The sequence below is a fragment of the Ruditapes philippinarum genome, unplaced genomic scaffold, assembly GCF_026571515.1.
Source record: "Ruditapes philippinarum isolate M1 unplaced genomic scaffold, ASM2657151v2 ctg10827_1_1_1_1, whole genome shotgun sequence".
NCBI lineage: Eukaryota > Metazoa > Mollusca > Bivalvia > Venerida > Veneridae > Ruditapes > Ruditapes philippinarum.
In genome coordinates this window covers 5,556-25,043 of record NW_026857847.1, presented here as the reverse complement: position 1 = coordinate 25,043, position 19,488 = coordinate 5,556, and the positions used below count along the sequence as shown (strand labels likewise).

General features: G+C 32.9%; 1 protein-coding gene across 4 annotated transcripts; it reads left to right on the top strand.

Moving 5' to 3' along the window:
* Nucleotides 1-668: 668 nt before the first annotated feature.
* On the top strand, nucleotides 669-17,222 carry LOC132751234 (galectin-8-like). Of its 4 annotated transcripts, none has more exons than XM_060741388.1 (13): nucleotides 669-855; nucleotides 1,897-2,022; nucleotides 4,223-4,312; nucleotides 4,790-4,875; nucleotides 5,824-5,950; nucleotides 7,136-7,237; nucleotides 10,688-10,837; nucleotides 10,986-11,135; nucleotides 11,284-11,433; nucleotides 11,977-12,027; nucleotides 13,281-13,369; nucleotides 14,571-14,799; nucleotides 15,286-17,222. In XM_060741388.1, the coding sequence occupies exons 1-13, from the start codon at nucleotides 829-831 to the stop codon at nucleotides 15,403-15,405; spliced, it is 1,497 nt and encodes a 498-aa protein (XP_060597371.1). In that variant the 5' UTR covers nucleotides 669-828; the 3' UTR covers nucleotides 15,406-17,222. The 4 variants fall into 4 exon arrangements, with proteins under 4 accessions (XP_060597371.1, XP_060597372.1, XP_060597369.1 ...); XM_060741386.1 differs by having other exon boundaries at nucleotides 670-855; nucleotides 5,734-5,950; nucleotides 15,286-17,218; XM_060741389.1 differs by lacking the exon at nucleotides 4,223-4,312.
* Nucleotides 17,223-19,488: the final 2,266 nt, after the last annotated feature.

Sequence of the window (19,488 nt, the reverse complement as noted above, 5' to 3'; positions counted from 1 at the left end):
GCTACTCTGGTTATATACACGTAGCCATATAATATGCCAACGGACTATCTAACTAAAGGTGTAAGATATTTTTTAATGAGATGGACTCAGAAATTCAGACAAATACCGGAAATAGTTATACGTTTTGTATAATTTAAACATCATTATAGTTGCATATTTGTATTTAAGGAAATAAACTATCAACCGATGAATCAAACACTTAAGTCACAAAACCACCCCACCCACATATCTGATTCACGAAATATGTGATTGAAGATATCAAGTTTCGTCACGCTACGTTAAAGGGACTTCACTGAGGTAAAAAACCTAAAAACATAAAAAAATTGTTCCTACATAGATGAGCTAGGCCACTTTAACCCGAAAAACATGCAAAAATAGTTAAGAAATATACCTGGAAATAATTTGAAAATCGAATTTTATACTTTTCGTAGTCCGATTAGAGTTAAAAGCGTGTAAAAGTTTTTCATTTTGGGTCACTTTTTTCATTTTATATTATTATTATGGAAAAACGAAGTGCGCGAATGATCTGCAATTCTGCACACTGATTAATGGTATAAACCTAAATTATGTTCAGTCCCCATCATATCAAAAAACCTCAGTGGAGTCCCTTTAAGTGATAAAACCAGGACAAAATAATTTGAATTTTATTTTTATCGCGGAAGAAAATATCAAATAATACAGACTTTTATTTCCTTGAAATATTTTGAAGTTAGTAAAGTTCATTATTTTTAATTCATGTAGTAAATAGTGTTATCTAATCAACATATTTCAAAGATCATTCGCCCTTTTTTCATTTTTCAATTTTATCGTAATTTGTCGGCATAAAAGATGTTCAGTGGAGACCAACGGAGAAATGTAAGTTTCTACTTAATTCAATTTTAATATGTTGGCGATGTTGTTTTAATGACTAAAGTACTCTTCTGCTATCAAGTTGGTAGACATGCATTAATGCATATGTCGGCTAAATTAAGAAGTGTATAAGGCCTAGTGCGAGTTTAAACTGCAAAACTTTATGCCTTAAAAATCCAGATGTTTTTAAAAATTCTTCCTCATTGTCCAAGGTGTGTTTGATAATGTTTTTATAATGAATTAAGAGCATGTTGTTAGATATTCAACAACTGACAAAAGTAGCGCAGGACATGAAGTGAAGTGTCGTAAAGATATTAAAAGTTTGAGAAAGTACTAGTAATAGTACATGCATTTTGACTTCCATAATTATTAAATACTTGTTCACGAAATAAACCATTTTCCAACCAAGCAAATTAAGCAAAAAATATTTGATGGTTATATCAAATGAGTACTTGTTTTCTTGTTTTCTTTTTTGAAACTGTGTAACAAATGAGTACTTGTTCATATTTTGTTTTTGGAAACTGTGACAAGATACCAAATACGTCATTCACTCATTTTACTTGCTTTTCGGCTTATTTTCTTGTCTTTACACAGTCAATCAATTCCAATTTATGTACTTTCGTTTTTAACGTGAATTGAGCAAAATACATCTAAAAAACGATGAAAATATAGTGAAATAGAAAGTAGAGCACAGAGGTTTTGAAGATTAAAAACTAAATCTAAATAATAATTATATTATTTCCTTCTTTAAATAAACGAAACAATGTTATCGAGTTTTTAAGTTTGAAAAGAGTTAGTTACGGGGATATAACACTGGCTGGGGCGACATCAAGGGGTGTTTCTGCTAAAATATGGCGAGGCCGTTTTTGCAGAAACATCCCGAGATGTCGCCCCAGCCAGTGTTATATCCCCGTAACTAACGAGTTTCATATACTATAACTGTTTTATCGCAATGACATACTATAATCGTATTGTTTGGAACATTCTAGATAATTATAAAACGATTCACGAAAGGAAATGTATCAAGTTCAAATCTTGTTTGTTTAGGATATGAACGCAGATAATCATTCAGGATTGAAAATGCTATCTGGTGCGGCCGTCCAGTTTGCTGGAGCGGTGTTGAACGAACTTGGACGTCGTAGCCAACCACCTCATGTGCCACAACAGTCACGTGTACGTATTTCTACAATGATTGTCAATCGAGAGCATGAATATAATGAATTAAGTGAACATTTCAGACCCTTTTTAAATGTGTAAATGTATGATGTGACCGTGACCTATTATTGCAACCCAACGCAGAACCTGAGTGGGGCGTACCTTGTCTTATTTCGAGTGTGTGCACTGGCTTAAATGATTCAAAAATAATTTGCTACTGTATATCAGAAAAACTAAACATAGCCAGGTGTCTCATTTGTTATGAAGATAGGTCTAAGAAGTTTTTTCCTTGTTATTTTGCTTTTGTTTCACCATAACTTAACATGAGATATAATCAAGGAAAATATGCTTTAAAATGATCTGTTTGACGATAATACAAACACAACAGCTTAAATGTTTAAGTGTAATAAAAAGTTATCGTGTTTACAGCTAAAATGTAGTACATTGTATCGCGTGATCATTTAGGTTCTTTAAAAATATTTCAAAATGTGCATTACGATAATTTTTATCTTAAACAGCTTTTTCTCAACTCTTTTATTTCAATTTTTATTCGAACTGTTAAAATAAGTTCAGTACATTATTAAATGCCTAACGAACATAAAGCATGTTTTTATAATAAGACGATGCGTAGCAAAAGAACCATGAGTGTCAAAAGGTTTATGTATGTAATTTTCTTTAACAATCAAGATCCTTCTATTCAAATTGCCTTATCAAAGGGTAAATCTGTACATGTCAAGTTTTACAAAGGCAATGTCGTTCATAAAAGGAAGTATTTTAAAAGCCGTCGACCAGCAACTGATCTCTGTGGTGTCAGGTTGTTACATGACAATGTTTCCTCACACAAAGCGGCTATTGTACGAGAATATTTTAAACAGGAAAAGGTTGTCGAGCTTCCTCACCCTCTTTATTCGCCAGATCTTGCCCCTTGTGACTTTTTCCTATTTCCGACGCTCAAAAAAACACCTTGCTGGAAGAAAATATCAAACGCGAAAAAATCTCGGTTCGGCTATTTTGTTGTTTGTTAAGCACTTCTGAAAATTGACCCAGTTGCCTTCATATTTGAAGACCCCCGTTAAGTTTGAACGATCGGGCAGCGTAATAGATCTTTATACATACACATAATCGATGGGGTTTCTGATGTTCACTGCTCGTCGATACATGCGAACGTCTTTGACTTCCTTTGGTTGCCTATATTTTGTTATATATCTTTCGCTTGGGTTTATTTAAGTGAACTCACGCTCATCGCCAGTGATGATATTTTCGAAAGATTGATTGCTGTATTTAAGGAACTGTTTCAACAATTGTTTGGAGATTCTTACTCGAGCAAGTTTTTGCTCTTTTGTAGGGAGGTGGGGTTTTCATCTGGCACTTACCCTCCTCATTTTTAAATCACTTCTGAGGATTGTATGAGCGGCTCCTACAGAGATACCAACGCATTTTGCTATATACCTAGTTGTAAAACTTGTATCAATAGTAATAAATCCTTTCCCTTTTCAACCATTTCTTTGCGAAGTTGCAGTTTTCGGACGGCTTGCATTTGGTGTATTTTTTACTGAATCCAAACCACTTTTAAAATTCTTACATCACCGTGTGGCAGATGAAGGAGAAATTTCATTGCTCCGCCTGTATACCAAAATTACAGCGGTTCTTGATACAGGACCGTATTTGGTCAGTGTAAGGAGACCTTTTGCCAACCATTTTAGTTTTAGTATACACGAGTAAAAAGCATTAATCAAGCTATTGTCAAAGATGGACTGAACTGATTAACACATAGTTTGTATCAATTGAGAACTTACACAACCATCTATGCGATACATGTACATAGTTCGTGCAAAACATGGATAAAAGCGAGATATTGGCCTAGTTGCATTCATATTTGAACAACCCTCGTACCCTGTTCTAACCGAAAGTGATTAGCCTTGGCCACTAGTATAGAGCCAGACCAGCTTGTACATGTGGAAGCCTGGTCAGACTCTATAGTGTTGGCTACCCCGTTTCAAATTGTCATATTTATATGATATTACCAAAAGCGATAATTAACAGTTCAAAAAAAATAGTTGCAAAATGGGTCCGTTTAAAACAGTTGGCATGTGTTATAAATTCCAATTATAATATATCTTACGTTTTTATTTCTTGCAAGTCTGATTACTTTTAACCTATAGTCTTTATCTTTGACTTACACATATACTTTATGGATATGTATGGCATTTTGTCTTAGAAACCAAAAGCATGCTCAGGTGAACAGGCGGCAGGCAACAATCATCGTGTAAGTTCATGTAACAAAAGAGGACGTCGGTCACATGCCTATGTAAGTAATAAGTTATAATAATAATTAAAACAAAATATTTACAGAACAAGTTTCGTTCTTGACTGCTGGACAAATAATTTTTACCTTGTGATATGTGCTTGCTTTCCCGTCTAACAACCTGCCTATTAGTCTGACTTTCCTTGGTCCTAGCATTATCTGGTTGCTACTCATTATTTTCTTATCACTTAAATCATTTTTATTTTTTTTAATATTATCATTTTTGTTTGCTGAACTGTTATTTTTTGCTGTTTTTATACCTCATCGTTTTGTTTAGTTTTGTTTACTTTGATTGTATGTTTTTTCTTTTTTATTGTCCTCACAATATCACTATCTGAATAAAGTGTTGATGCATGTGCCTGTTTTTCTTTTTTGTCGAAATAGTTTTATTGCATATTTTATTGCTTGTAGTGGGTGTATTACGGATGGTTTTGCAATTTTGTCTGCGATTTTAAATAGATATGATATTGCACTTTACAGGTTATGCCATATATACATAAAACTGGTCATCTCAAGCCAAATAATATAATCTTCATCTGCGGAGTACCACGACCAAAGGCGACAAGGTATGCAAAATACATTTTATCAGTGTTACATAAAGTGATAATACCGCAGAAGCTCGGGTATAATCGGTACATTCCGACAGAATATATTAATCTTACACCGGGGGCCGGTACATTGGGCGTCGGTACAGACATGAATATCTAGCTCGAGGGTAACTGTTTACGGCGGTAACGATGCTCTGCCGGATTTCCACTATACAGTAAACACGAGAGCTTGATATTCTTGCTTGTGACGACATGTAATTATCTTATTTCGGAAAGAAATTACGAAAACTGATATTTTCATGTCGCACTGTGTTTCTTACAGTAGCATAATTATGAATTTACAACTTCATTTATAACAGCAAAATGACGTCATTCTAAGAACGCAACGTCAGCGTAAAATAGATATCTTAGACAAATCTTGTGACCTCAACGACATAATTCAAAGAAACTAGCTGAAACGAATTTGTATGAGTTTGTACTAATAATTTTTGTAACTTCTATTGAAATTGACATCGAAAAGATTATATTCAGTCGTATATAAAATATGCATGATAACTTTAGTATAAGATAAGCATAAAATTATTATTGAACAGTTTTTGAAAATGTTGGGCCTATTAGATGCATCAGTCACATAAACAATAATATACATAGAATGTAAAATATCATAAAAAGAGTCCAGCAACATATTCTAATACACTAGTTAAGTATCTCAGCATTATAGTTTTTACCACTTCCGGAAGTGAGCATTTGAGTTGTTACGTAAATCTTTCGTAGAAACACATACATATTATCTCTCGCGCGCACACGCACGTGCAAGGACACAAACAGTTTCATGTCATTAAGACATTATATATATATATATATATATCTGTTTAGGTTCACAGTTTACCTGCAGAATGGCGACAAGTTTCAACCTTCATTAATCACATTTTGTTTTGATGTACGATTTTCTTACGGCTATGATAGGAATTGCATTGTACGAAACCATAAAGATGGTGGGTGGGGTATGGAAGAGAGGCAGATTGGGTATTTCCCGTTTAAAACTGGTGAACATTTCGAGATGATCATTTTGGTTGAACAAGGCTGTTTTAAGGTAAAAGTTTTACATGTTGCTCTGCTTATTGGAGATGTTGTTTTATTGAAATGTTTAGGAACATTTGATTGAATATCAATATAATTACATCTGCTGTCAAAAGGAAAATTTGATCATGTTTGTTGTTAAGAGCCTATAGTACTACAGAGGGCATCTCTGCAGAGGTTACTCCGTATCTGACACTGGAAATAAGCTGATGTGAATGTTTTTGAATCTAATTTAAAACTGATACTTTTTTAAATAATAGGTTGAAGATATTTTCACTAAACGCATTTGATCTTTGTGGTCCTTAAAGAATTGCACATTTTAAGTTTTCAATGTAACTTTACTTATCGGAGACGTTGTTTTATTGAAATGTTTTGGAATATTCAACATTTGATTGAATATCAATAGCCGGCACAATCTGATATAGGAGTGCCACGCATTTATCCGTTTAAACGGCTTCTGTCGGATTTGAGTAATGAATCGGTCAAAAAATTTAAAAAACCGGAAACCGAGGTTCAGATGAAGCATTTTAGATAAGTTTTAATTATTACTTTTGTTTAATTATGATAAGATATTTCATTGTGTTTGTATTTTTAGCTCACCTGTCACAAAGTGACATGGTGACAGAGCTTTTGTGATCGCTTTTCGTTCGGCGTCCATCTGTTAACTTTTACTTTAAACGACATCTCCTCATAAACCGCTAAGCCAATTTCATCCAAACTTCTCAGGAAGGTTCCTTTGGTAGTTTGATTTTAACATTTTTACTTACCGTGACACCCCTAATCGGATAACGTCTGCCGTCAAACACCTAGTTTTACGTCATGAATAAGTTCGTACAGAACAGTCTCTGCACAGCAAAATCCTTTGGGAGGTTACTGTTTTGGTTGTATCTAAGAGATGTTGCTCTACAGAAGATAAATTCAGAGTCAAATATCAATGTGGGAAAATTGGTTGTTGTTAAAAGGTTATGGTTCTGCAAAGGGCCTCTCTGCTGACGTTACTCTGTATCTTACACTGGGAATAAGCTGATGTGAATGTTGGTGATTATACATTAATTATAATAACAATTTAAAGTTGTAGATATCTAAACTCAACACATTTGATCCTTCGTTGTTCTTAAAGACTTGCAAATTCTGAGAGAAATAGTAAGGGGCCGATATTTAGTGAGTATATACCTTTTCTGGTACATTTTATTTATAGGTGGCCGTGAACGACAAGCATATGCTGCAGTTCAATCACAGGATCCGGCAACTCGACCGTGTCGATACCCTTCGCATTGATGGTGACGTCACACTTACCCAGGTTAGGATACAGACTTGAAATGGAGATAAAAACGCCTCTTGCATCTTAATAAATGTTATTAAATTATTATTTATTTTTGCTTGTTGAAATGATTGGAAGAAAAAATCGTGACTAATTAATTTCGAAACGGTAGTGATAACGAGAATTATAATCATTATACTTTCAGTATCATTACAATCACTGCATTTATTTTAATTCTTTTTTAAGTAACCATTATAATATAATGGCTCACACAAACTTACTTCTACTATTTTAAATTTGTCCACTTCTATTCTATTCACTACCATCTTGATCACTGTTTACACGTTCACTTTCCTAACACTACCAATATAATTGGACTACCTTTTTGCACACTCTTATTTTAGATATTTGATTTGATCATTTTTTATTTCAAACAATAAGTTTTGAAAAAAAAAACTATTTTAAGACTCCCTTTACGATCACAACAATTCTACAAGAATACCAACACTTCTAAAGTCCTTCCATTTTGATCGCAACTATTTGTAAAACAGCCATTTTGATCGCAACTATTTGTAAAACTACCATTTTGATCACAACTATTTGTAAAACTACCATTTTGATCACAACAATTCTTAAGACTTCCATTTTGATCACAATTATTCTTAAGACTATCATTTTCATCACAACTATCCTCATGACTACCATTTTTATCACAACTATTTTTAAGACTACCATTTTGATCACAACAATTCTTAAGACTTCCATTTTGATCACAATTATTCTTAAGACTATCATTTTCATCACAACTATCCTCAAGACTACCATTTTGATCACAACTATTTTTAAGACTACCATTTTGATCACAACAGTTCTTAAGACTTCTATTTTGATCACAACTATTCTCACGACTACCATTTTGATCACAACAATTCTTAAGACTACCGTTTTGATTAAAACTATTTTTAAAACTGCCGTTTTGATTACAACTATTTTTAAGACTATCATTTTGATCACAACTATCCTCAAGACTACCATTTTGATCACAACTATTTTTAAGACAACCATTTGACCACAACAATTCTTAAGACTATTATTTTGATTCAATATTCTTTAGACTACTATTTTGATCACAACTATAGTCCATTTTTAAGATTTCCATTTTGATTACAACAATTCTTAAGATTACCGTTTTGATAACAACTATTTTTAAGACTACCATTTTGATTACAGCAATTCTGAAGACTACCATTTTGATCACAACCATTCTTAAGACTACAATTTAATCACACTTATTGTAAAAACTACAATTATTCTAATACTTTTCTGAACACTGCCATTAAGCAATAATTTTTTATTGGTTTGATTTCAAATTTAATGGCATGATGAAATTTTAAATTTAGTTAAATATAATAAACGTTCTGTTTTTTGGGTATCTGAAGTATATGAAAATATAACTGAATTACATATATTGGCTATGTTGACAATGAAAATAAAAAAAATGTAAATTAAATGTACAGTTTGTTTTAATCACTTTTTATTTTCTACTTCCAGTAAAAATATTAATTATCATAAGTTGACTTTAATAGAGATTTATATTACTTTAAGTATTGCTTTTAGTTTGCACGTGGTACCTCGCTATATTCAATCAAATTTGGTTCCTCATTATTACCATTTCGGCTATTTATATAACACTCACTTTAATGCAGGAAAAGAAAGAAAGAAAGAAGAAAGAAAGAAAGAAAGAAAGAAAGAAAGAAAGAAAGAAAGAAAGAAAGAAAGAAAAATTTGTAGCTGCGTTTCAGTATAATTGTTGTTTTTTTTTTCAAAAATCTTTAAACAGGTTATATACTGTACATGGCCCAGTAAGGTCAATTGTACACGCAGCTAGTTGGGTGGTTCCAAAATTCCTACTTGAATAATGTTGAATTACCCTTAGAATATGTTGCCTGCTTTTTAAATTTGTCTTTTGACGTCTTATCTGTGATACGCAAGCTTCATAACATCTGATCCCCTTTCAAAATTCCATTTTATTTAGTTCTGCCCATTGTTTTCTCGTTTAGGGCACACGCTTTTTATTACTTGGGGACCATACGCCGCTTTTCATGGAATGGCATGGGAGTGTCACGTTGAAGGTTCCATGATAACCACCGTATGAACACATCTGCGGATGTTTCTAAATTCAAAATTTCGCTATTTCATGTTTAAATGTTGAATTCTGCTTAAGCCGGTGCTAGGGGGCGTAACTTGCACTTTCCAGTACCGTCCATGAACAGGCTCAATCAAACCGAGCCTGCAACATTTTCAATTTTGCCGTGTTGGCCTTTCTTTAGGGATTCTGTATTTATCTATTTTATATAACACCAATTGCTAGCAGAGAGTTATATTGCAAACAAGCAATTACACATGACCACATGACAGGCAGAAACTTTTTATTATTAATCTATGATATTACACAATTCTTTCAAAAATATCAATTACATATCAGTAGGAAATTCGTTGTTGAACAGTGTGAGAAATGCTTCTTAATTTCGAACGTATATCTCTTTTAAAAGATAAATCTCCCCCCTCCCCCACAGAAGTGAACTTCTCAAGAAAATTGCGTACTTCAGTTGTGGATTTTTTTCCTCGGGTGCTTAACTTTTGTGATCTACATGAAATTGAGGAAGAAAAACATTTCCCTTTAGTTTGCCCATCCTATGACCATAAACGAAATGACTGTTTACGTGATTAAAACATTGAAACATTGAGCCTAATAATTCAATGAAAATCGAAAATGAATTCAGAAACTTAATGAACAATTTTCCAAGACAAGTAGCGAAATACTTTGTTGATAATTACTTTATAATTGATCATGCACGTGCCTTAAATACTCCTTCTCCACCATTAGTGAAAACTTAAATACCAGATCTTGAAATCAGATTCTCGTCTTAAAATTTTCTTCCATTAGGAAACAAAAATAAGTAGGTTTTTATTCTATGATAAAATGGGGAAAAACTAATTGCTTAAAAAGAAAATTTATGGTAAAAAATCCCAGTGATAGTCACAACTCATAGACCATAAAAGATACTCTTCGGATCAAGAAAAGATATTCTTTTGTCTTAAAAATGTACGGATTGAATAACAACAAAGAGGTAAGACCATATATCGTGTTCTTGTTTTTGTTGTTGTTGATGTCATGAGGTCGTTGGTTTCTTCTTATATGTATATAATGAATTGTTTAAAACGCCTCCTTTTAAAACCACAAAGGCTGCAGCTTAGATATTTGGCATGACACATTGTAAAATTGACCAATATCAAGTTTGTTCAAATTATATCCCTGGGGTCAAAATTGACCCTGTTCCACGGTGTTCACTGGTTTACCTTAAATGTAAAAATAAATGTCATAAAAATCATCTTCAATCTCTTAAACGATAAAGTCTTGACCTGAATATTTGGCATGAATTTTCGTAGTGTCGTTGTTGTTCTCTTACTGAAACAATGACTTTTTAGGAAGAGGCGTCACGACGTGAGAGATGCTTCAAAATTGGTGCTAGAGTGACAAATTTGGCAGGGTCGTTCCTCGGTGAGGTCAGCAAAGTTGCAATCCAAGCCGATCGGCCTGTTTGCGAGAAGTCCGGATTTGGACATTCTCCTGTTACGGTATATGATAAAAAATATAATAAAAATAAAAAAATCATCATCAATCTCTTAAACGATAAAGTCTTGACCTGAAATATTTGGCATGAGTTTTCGTAGTGTCGCTTTTATTCTCCTTGTTTCTGGTCTAACTGAAACAATGCCTTTTTAGGAAAAAGTGTCACGGCGTGAGAGATGCTTCAAAATTGGTGCTAGAGTGACAAATTTGGCAGGGTCGTTCCTCGGTGAGGTCAGCAAAGTTGCAATCAAAGCCGATCGGCCTATTGGCGAGAAGTCCGAATTTGGACATTCTCCTGTTACGGTATATGATAAAAAATAATTAAAAAAAAAAAAAATCATCGTCAATCTCTTAAACGATAAAGTCTTGACCTGAAATATTTGGCATGAGTTTTCGTAGTGTCGCTTTTGTTCTCCTTGTTTCTGGTCTAACTGAAACAATGCCTTTTTAGGAAAAGGCGTCACGGCGTGAGAGATGCTTCAAAATTGCTGCTAATGTGACAAATTTGGCAGGGTCGTTCCTAAGTGAGGTCGACAAAGTTATAATCCAAGCCGATCGGCCTATTGGCGAGAAGTCCGGATTTGGACATTCCCCATTTACGGTATATGATAATGATTTTCATAAACATACTCAGACTCTGATGATAAAAAAACTCATTTGTTATTTTGGTAATGATGCTAAGAATGATAAATTTATTGTTTTACGACATCAAAAGTCAGTCTCGTCCGGTGTACTTGCTTACAAACTAGTACGTTTGTAACGACCCTCATTATAATAATGCTGCGTGTACAAATAAGGCGACTTTATAAAGTGATATCCGTTCAAAATGAAATGCAGTGTTATTAACTCGTTATATTACTTTTGAGCTATATGACCAAGATTAAACAGTTGTTTGCCATTTAATTCCCGCTATGCAATTTCGGTCATTTAGTCACAAATCCGTTTATACAGGTTATATGGCAAATAATCGCATACTCTCAATAATGCTCTTAAATTAATCATCAATATTGTCATTGGTCAATCGTACTGTTAATACATTTGTATCACGTCTAATGAAAATTGACCCTTGAGAAGATCATCAAAATGTCGCCAATTAAAACTTTTTGGTACTGAATTTGCAAAGTGTGTTTTATTTCTTTTTCAGAAAGAAATGGATGATTTTTCTCGCCCAACATCTCCCGAAGAATTCAGACAAGTAAGTGGCGTAAATATATAAATATGACAAAAAAGAGAATAGAACTGTTTGCGATTATCGTCAAATAATTTCGTAATAAAATATCTATAATTATATAATTTCAATATACAGCTACAAGATTCGTCTCCCTTTCATCGACCAATGGGAAGAGGAATTCCTGCAGGTATTCACGAGGAAAGTTGTATAAATAGGATTTTAGGATTGCTTATTTAAGAGTTCTTTAACGAGACATTGTTGTCATTAAAATAGTTCGTATTTATAAATATGAAGTGATATTTAACGTTTCATATTATACTATACCATTCTGTACTTTACCGTTCCGTACCGTATCGTATCCATACTACAATGGATAACATATTGTACTTTACTGTACTATACTGTACTATATCGAACCGAACCATACCATACCATACCATACCATACCATACCATACCATACCATACCATACCAAACCATACACTACCATACCATACTCCACAGATATAATCTACACTAATGTCTTATCAAGAAGAGGCGACCAAGTCGTTAAGGTGCCTGCCTCTTCACTGATTGATCGTTGGTTCGAAATTGTTGTTTCCATGAGCAAATAATTTTGTCAAAAGTGTGTCTGTAAGCTTATGGTTTTCTTCAGATTCGAACGAAAATAAATCAAGTTAAAATCTACTAGTTCCGCATGAGGAAATATGACCGTGACCACAATAAGATTTAAACACACTGGATTGACCGACAGACACCTTGACTACAAGGTCATATATCCCTGTACCAACATTTCCTGTATGTAATAGTTCAGTAGAATCTATATGAATTTGTACATGTGACAAATATTTGAAAGATATTTTCAATTATTCATGAAATATACAAAACACGTTCAATTATAAAACATTATTAACTATTTACAATCCTTATTCTCCAAATAGTAAAATGATTTTATAAATCACGTTCAAGTATGAAAACACGTTGATTAAATTGCAATTATATCATCTATAATTGTTATACTACAAAGACGTACATTTATTCTATATTGTTTAGAAATATGGTTTATATTCAATAATCAGTAATTCCTCGAATCATACAAATACTAAATATTCTGCAGCTGTATTTTATTTGCTATTCTTTGTCTTCAAGTTTCTTAGTGAGATGGGACGTGCTTGCTTGACAAAAAGGCGATAAATGACTTGTGATATATTATCAAAAGCCTCATTCTGTATTATCTGATCATTTGTTTTGACATGTAATGTGTTTTCTTTTTTCAGTCACAAGCTCCTTACATTAAAAACATCCATGGTCTCCATGAGGGCAAGATCATTTTGGTGTGTGGGATCCCAAACTCTAACGCCAAAAGGTAAATACCTTACTTATTTATAGATCTGATGTTTATTTTTGGAATTATAGATGAATGATGCTTCCACACCGTATTACCGGCATCATGGATGCCATTTAGCTGTGGTGATCTAACATGTATTGATAACTACAAAAAGTTTATAATTTTTGTTGGCATCTGCTAAAGACACACTGTCCAATAAAAAATAAAGCATATTAAACTGAATTTTACAATTTTATTTGGGAATAAGTTATTACATGCGGATTATGAAGTCCTTGCTGGATTATACAAATTCCTAATTATGATTTAAGTGCTTCTTAACAAATAGAGAAAACGGATTCCGTAAGAACACCCAACACAACAAAATTGAAATCGTTGCAGGCAGGCTTGATTCAGCCTTGTTCATAGACGGTACTGCCAATTACCGTCCACTCCCCCAAGTACCGGCTTAAGTAGAATTCAACATTTAAACATGACACATGGTGAAGTTTTGTAACATCCGCAGATGTGTTCATGCTGCGTTCATTATGAAAACTTCTATGCGACACTTTTATGCTATTCCGTGACAAGCGACGAATGGTCCCTAAGTAAAAGACAGCGTGTGCCCTAAACGAGAAAACTATAGGGGAACTCTATATAAGTTATAGTCTATAAAAGAGAGAAGTAATTCTTAAATTTGATCTTATTAAGGAATTTACAAACTCCTGATAATAAGTTATTTTCAATATAGAATGTTAAATTTGTTCAATGAAAAAAAAAATAAATTCCACTTAGAAACTCTAAATTAGGAGTTTTTAAATCCATATAAGTAGAAGTTTTAAACTAATTATGATTTTAACTCATGTATTTTAAACTCCTGGTAATGAGAATTAAAACAGTGAACAGTGAGCACGGTGCATATCCATATCGGTACTCTCTTTGCGAAATTTACTGAAACGGAACTCTCTTTGCACATACACAGGCCAGTCGCTGCTGGAAACAAGTAGACAGCATACACCAAGCTAGTAAATGTTCATTCTACCGATAAAAGGTGGTCGAGTGAAAAAGAAGAATACCATGGAACACTCGAATGTTTCAACTTACACAATTACCAAAATTATTTTACTTGAAATGTCCTTTTCCTTGTCAGATTAATTTGCCATTATTTTATATCTTATACCCTTTTAAATGCCTAAATATAGCATAGATAAACTATGAAATAATTTCACTTAAACTTTTTCAGCTTCTCGATATATCTTCAACAAGGAGAGAGTCGCGATCCAAAATTTGTTGCCATGGTATTTGATGTTAGATTTAAGTGGGGTACACCTGTCAGTACAAACTGCGTAGTAAGAAATCACAAGGAAGGAGCATGGGATAGCAGACAGGAGGAAAGATCTGCTCCGTGTTTTCCATTCCAACGAGAAAAAGAATTTCAGATCATTATCTTGGTTGACCGTGATTGTTTCAAGGTAATCAATGTCAATTAATTTCTGGCAATGCCGATGTCTTCTTGTATTAGAGATTCACATACCGGTATATACATACCATGTACACTACATGTTTTTAATTTTGATTCTATATCAAAGCTCAAAGGAACGATTAATACCCAAACATTGCCCCATATGTACGATGCTGTTGTTGTTATTTTTGTTGTTGATCTCATACTCGACAAACATAAAGCGCTCCTAAGCGAACTACTTTAACCCATACAAATAAATATAATGATTTATAGAGAGCAGTGGCCCCGGGGGAGTTCAAACCCAGGAACAAGTTTCCTACCCGAGTCTTGCTTAATTTGTATAATCTTAACTAAATAAAAAGAAACGGATAACTTCCTCATTATGAATAAATCTTTTTATAAAAAAGGTAAATTCAGCTACAATGTTAAATCAAGTGTTACATAAGACGTGATAAATAATGGAAACGAATATTCATTGAAATGGCTACATTTTCAGGTCGCAGTTGATGATCAGCATTTTGTGGAATTTAATCACAGGATCAAGACCTTCAGCTGTATTGATACACTCCGTATTGATGGTGACGTCATGATCTCCACCGTGCAAATCAAAGAATGATAGTTGCATGGCAAAGACCATATAGAAACACTTATTCCACGTGATGAAGACTCTATTTATTTCTCTGAATTTTTCATTTGAATTGTATTCGGGTATAAATAATTTGATTTGTATGCGTGCAATTACATTAGTTGATATCTGTGGAAATTGATGCAATTTTATAGTGACATACACAGTTTAAAAACACTTGAAAATAGAAACTATTTAGGGAACATATAAAAAAATGCCAAGATTTATTCCAACATTTAAGTGACCTAAAATTGATATCCAGTTTCAAGTTTAACGTTTTGACGACTTAAATAATTGTGCCATATATGTGATTGTACATTAATAATGTCCGATAAAAAACCAAATTAAATAATGCGAAAGTGAAAGTGTCATCTATTTTTGAATGTTCGTTAATCTATCTATACCTATACCTACTCTCTTATCTATCTATTTATCTTCCATTAATGTCAAACCCCTAGCGAGGACATAGACATGACTCTAAACTAGTCACTTCAGTTTAACATAAATACGTAATACAAATTACGTAAAACGTCAATTTCATTTTGTTATACGGTAAAAAAAACACTACAAATACATGGACGTATAAAACAAATGAGTCATCGTAAACAAACCCAAAAGGTATATTTGATGCTTTCAAATTATCTGTCTTTCGGCCAATGTGGGTTTTGCCATTACGTGCGTTTCTAACATAGTCCCCTCTTCTTCTTGTAGTTTATAATTTCAAAAGCATGATTAAAATACTGCTTAAATAATCAAACTATTGTTAAACCAAGTTTTAAGTGACTGTGTACCTGAATAAAAAATATTTTAATATTTGTACCATGTAGGTATATATAAAAGTGATATCGTGATAACTTGGCATACCGTGATTGCGCGGATTAGTAATCAGATATCAACCCAAGGGAACACTTAGTTAGGGGAACACTTCATTTCAATAATTTAATATCAATTATTACTTACAGTAAATTTATACAGCTGAGTTCAGAAACGCCAAACGTTACATATTAAGTTTATAAAGAGATATTTGCTCCTTTTTTTCCTTTAGCTGGATCACGTGCTCTGCCCTTTTTAAAACATTTTAAAGAATATATTTTCCTTAGCTCATCTCGAAACATTGTGTCAAAAAACCGTAAACGTAGCAGTTTATCGTACTGTTAAGGAACGAGCAACAAAACACTATGTGATATATCGTTTGCCAGGCAAATGATAAACTGGAAACAAAATTTTCCGTGGTAAGAGTTATTACGTGGAGTATAAGACCCTGGTGTAAGGCATGATCAACACCACACTGGTGTATTGTCCCTTATTATGTTATCGCTATTAGCGAAGACCCCCTCTTACGGTATCTGTTCACACATAGTAATAATATGACACTGGTTATATTACCATGTTGATCATGTTGAGGATTACTGTTTTATTATACAATAATTGTAATATCTATTTTGAAATTTTCTTTACATATCTTATGAATATTGTTTTCTTTTTCTTTCTTTTTTTTTTGTGTTTTATGTGCTATTTTAATACTGAGTTTTTACGTGTACTACTTTTTTTTAAATTAAAATTGTAAAATAAATTTTAAGAATTAAATTGTCATATTGACCGACGATTATAAGATAAAAATTAACTGTAAAAAGCCAGTAAATTATGGCTAATATCTTTCAATATATTATATTGTTTATTCTTAAGCCATGTACATTTGTATTTTTCGTTATCATTTTTTTAAGATTATCAATCAATTGAATAATTCATAAAATCTAATTTGTAACTTAGAATGATTCCTGAGCATCTTTACTTTACACGAATATAAAATTAAATAAAATGTTTCAAAGTTGATGGTGTCATATTTATACCATAAAAATATACCTTTTTATTCAATGATTGTTGTTGTTTTTCTTTAATTGTATGTTTATGTATTATAATAATAATCAATTTTGAGAGTTGATCTGTGTTTATTAATTATTGTAACCAAACTAAGTGACAAACATTCATTTTGGAAACAAACTTATTTGTCTGTAACGATATCAAACATCTACTCCAAAACCGGGAGAGACCGGACAATAAACGTGTGATACTATTGTCCGGTCTCTAGTAAATCCCGGTCAAAATAGACCGGGAGAGACCAGGAATTACCGAAAGGAGACCAGCGAATAGTACATCCCTCTATAAATAGATTTTCGGACTTTAAGGTCATCATTATATTTACAGCTTTCGGATACATGTACAACAATAACAAACGATTATAACCCACTACAGAATGATAAATAAAAAAACCCGAAGAGCGCAACTTATGGACGGAAAAGATTATTTCATTTGAATATGTTTGCATTGCGAAATTCTCCAGTTGCTATCATTGTTCGCGACATTTCATTTTTGATAATCAAATGCCCTCATACCAATCGGAAAGATCGGCTTTTATGACCGACGAAAAGATCCGAAAAGTAGCTCTTTCACAAAATCTGATTTCATTCCATAAGGGACGTCGCGCTTCGAGGCGGACGCCAATTAATCGGGAAGTGTGTATCTTAAAGTAGATGTCTCCAATATCTGTTAGCTTCTCAATAAACTTTGAACAGCAAGGGGACTGTCTAGATCCAAACATTGCTGCCTTTTATTTGACTTTAAATAAATTGGGCTTAACTGTCAGTAAGAACTGTGTAGTAAAAATCACAGAAGTAGTCTTGGATTGCAGCTAAGAGAGAACTGCTCCATTTTCCCATTCATTAGTTGATCATGATTGTTACAAGTGATCACTATCAATGTCATGCATATTGCATGGGTTCGTATAGTTCTGGCTTCCAAAACTTTATATGTCGCTTTTATTTTGACGTTGCGACAGTAAAGTTATGGGTCATTCCTATTTGCAAAGGCAACCAGAATTTGACAGTTCGTGCGCCGTACATTAAAACCTATTAAAATCACCCTTATTAATCAAATTTGGGTCAAATAAAAATACCATTTGATAAACAAGTCAATTTTGAACTAATTCATGTTTTGTTTTTAAATGAAACTTCAATGACATTGTGTACCCTACTATTTTTAGAGAAATATGTAGAGAATGTTTACCAATATGGAGTCTGCTTTCAAATAAGATCTCGCGGGACTTCATGTTTTTCAAATTCTAACATCTATTTTTAGTAACGGACCATACACTATTTTTAGTAAGTGTATGATTTTATATAAAAACAAACAAATAATTCATGAATCATCACTCAAAACAATATAAATCCAACCATGTTTTTGGTACAATGTCTTTTATTGAATAAATACACCGTTATTCATAATTGCAAAGCCATGTTTTCAATTAAAAATAGCATTAAGGCCACGTATCACCAAATGTCATGCAAAGGTATCCGAACCTAAATTCTCGCTGGTCACGTGATAATTAGGGCAGCAATGGCGGAGAATTTTATGAAATGTGAACCCGCTGATAAACTTTGAGGCAATATTTCATTAATCTAACATTCTGCGTTCAAAAATATAGACTGAAGGGTCCCAAATATATCTAACTACCTGTATTAAGATAGTTTTTGTCCAGATCACGAAAATTTATTGAATTACAGCATGACATAAAAATGTCACGGGTCTGGATGACTTTCGATACGGGGTTGGCTTCAGCGAACAGGTCTAGCAATTCTATAAAACCTGTTCGCTGAAGTATCTTTAGCTAGGGTTCGTAAGATGCAATATATTGTTTCACTATTGATCCTAGATAAAACTATTACCCCTGAACTTAACTAAATGTTCAAAACCAAATACAATAAATCATTGTATTTAAGGTATTCGTATCGTGATAGCTTTGAGTACATTATTTACAATAGATTAGCAATTGTACATTAATCCCAACAGAACATTTAATTATTTATACAAATAACATCAAACATATAATACCAAATTAAAGATGATGCAAATGATAAAATATTAACCATGCAAGGACTGTATACTCTGCACTTTACAGACACCACTGTTCAAAATCTAAACATTATTTGTTATGAATAAAGACTAAAAATAGACAATAACCAGATTTTTATATTTTTATATTGAATAATCACTTGCTGGTGTTTTTTTATTTAGTTA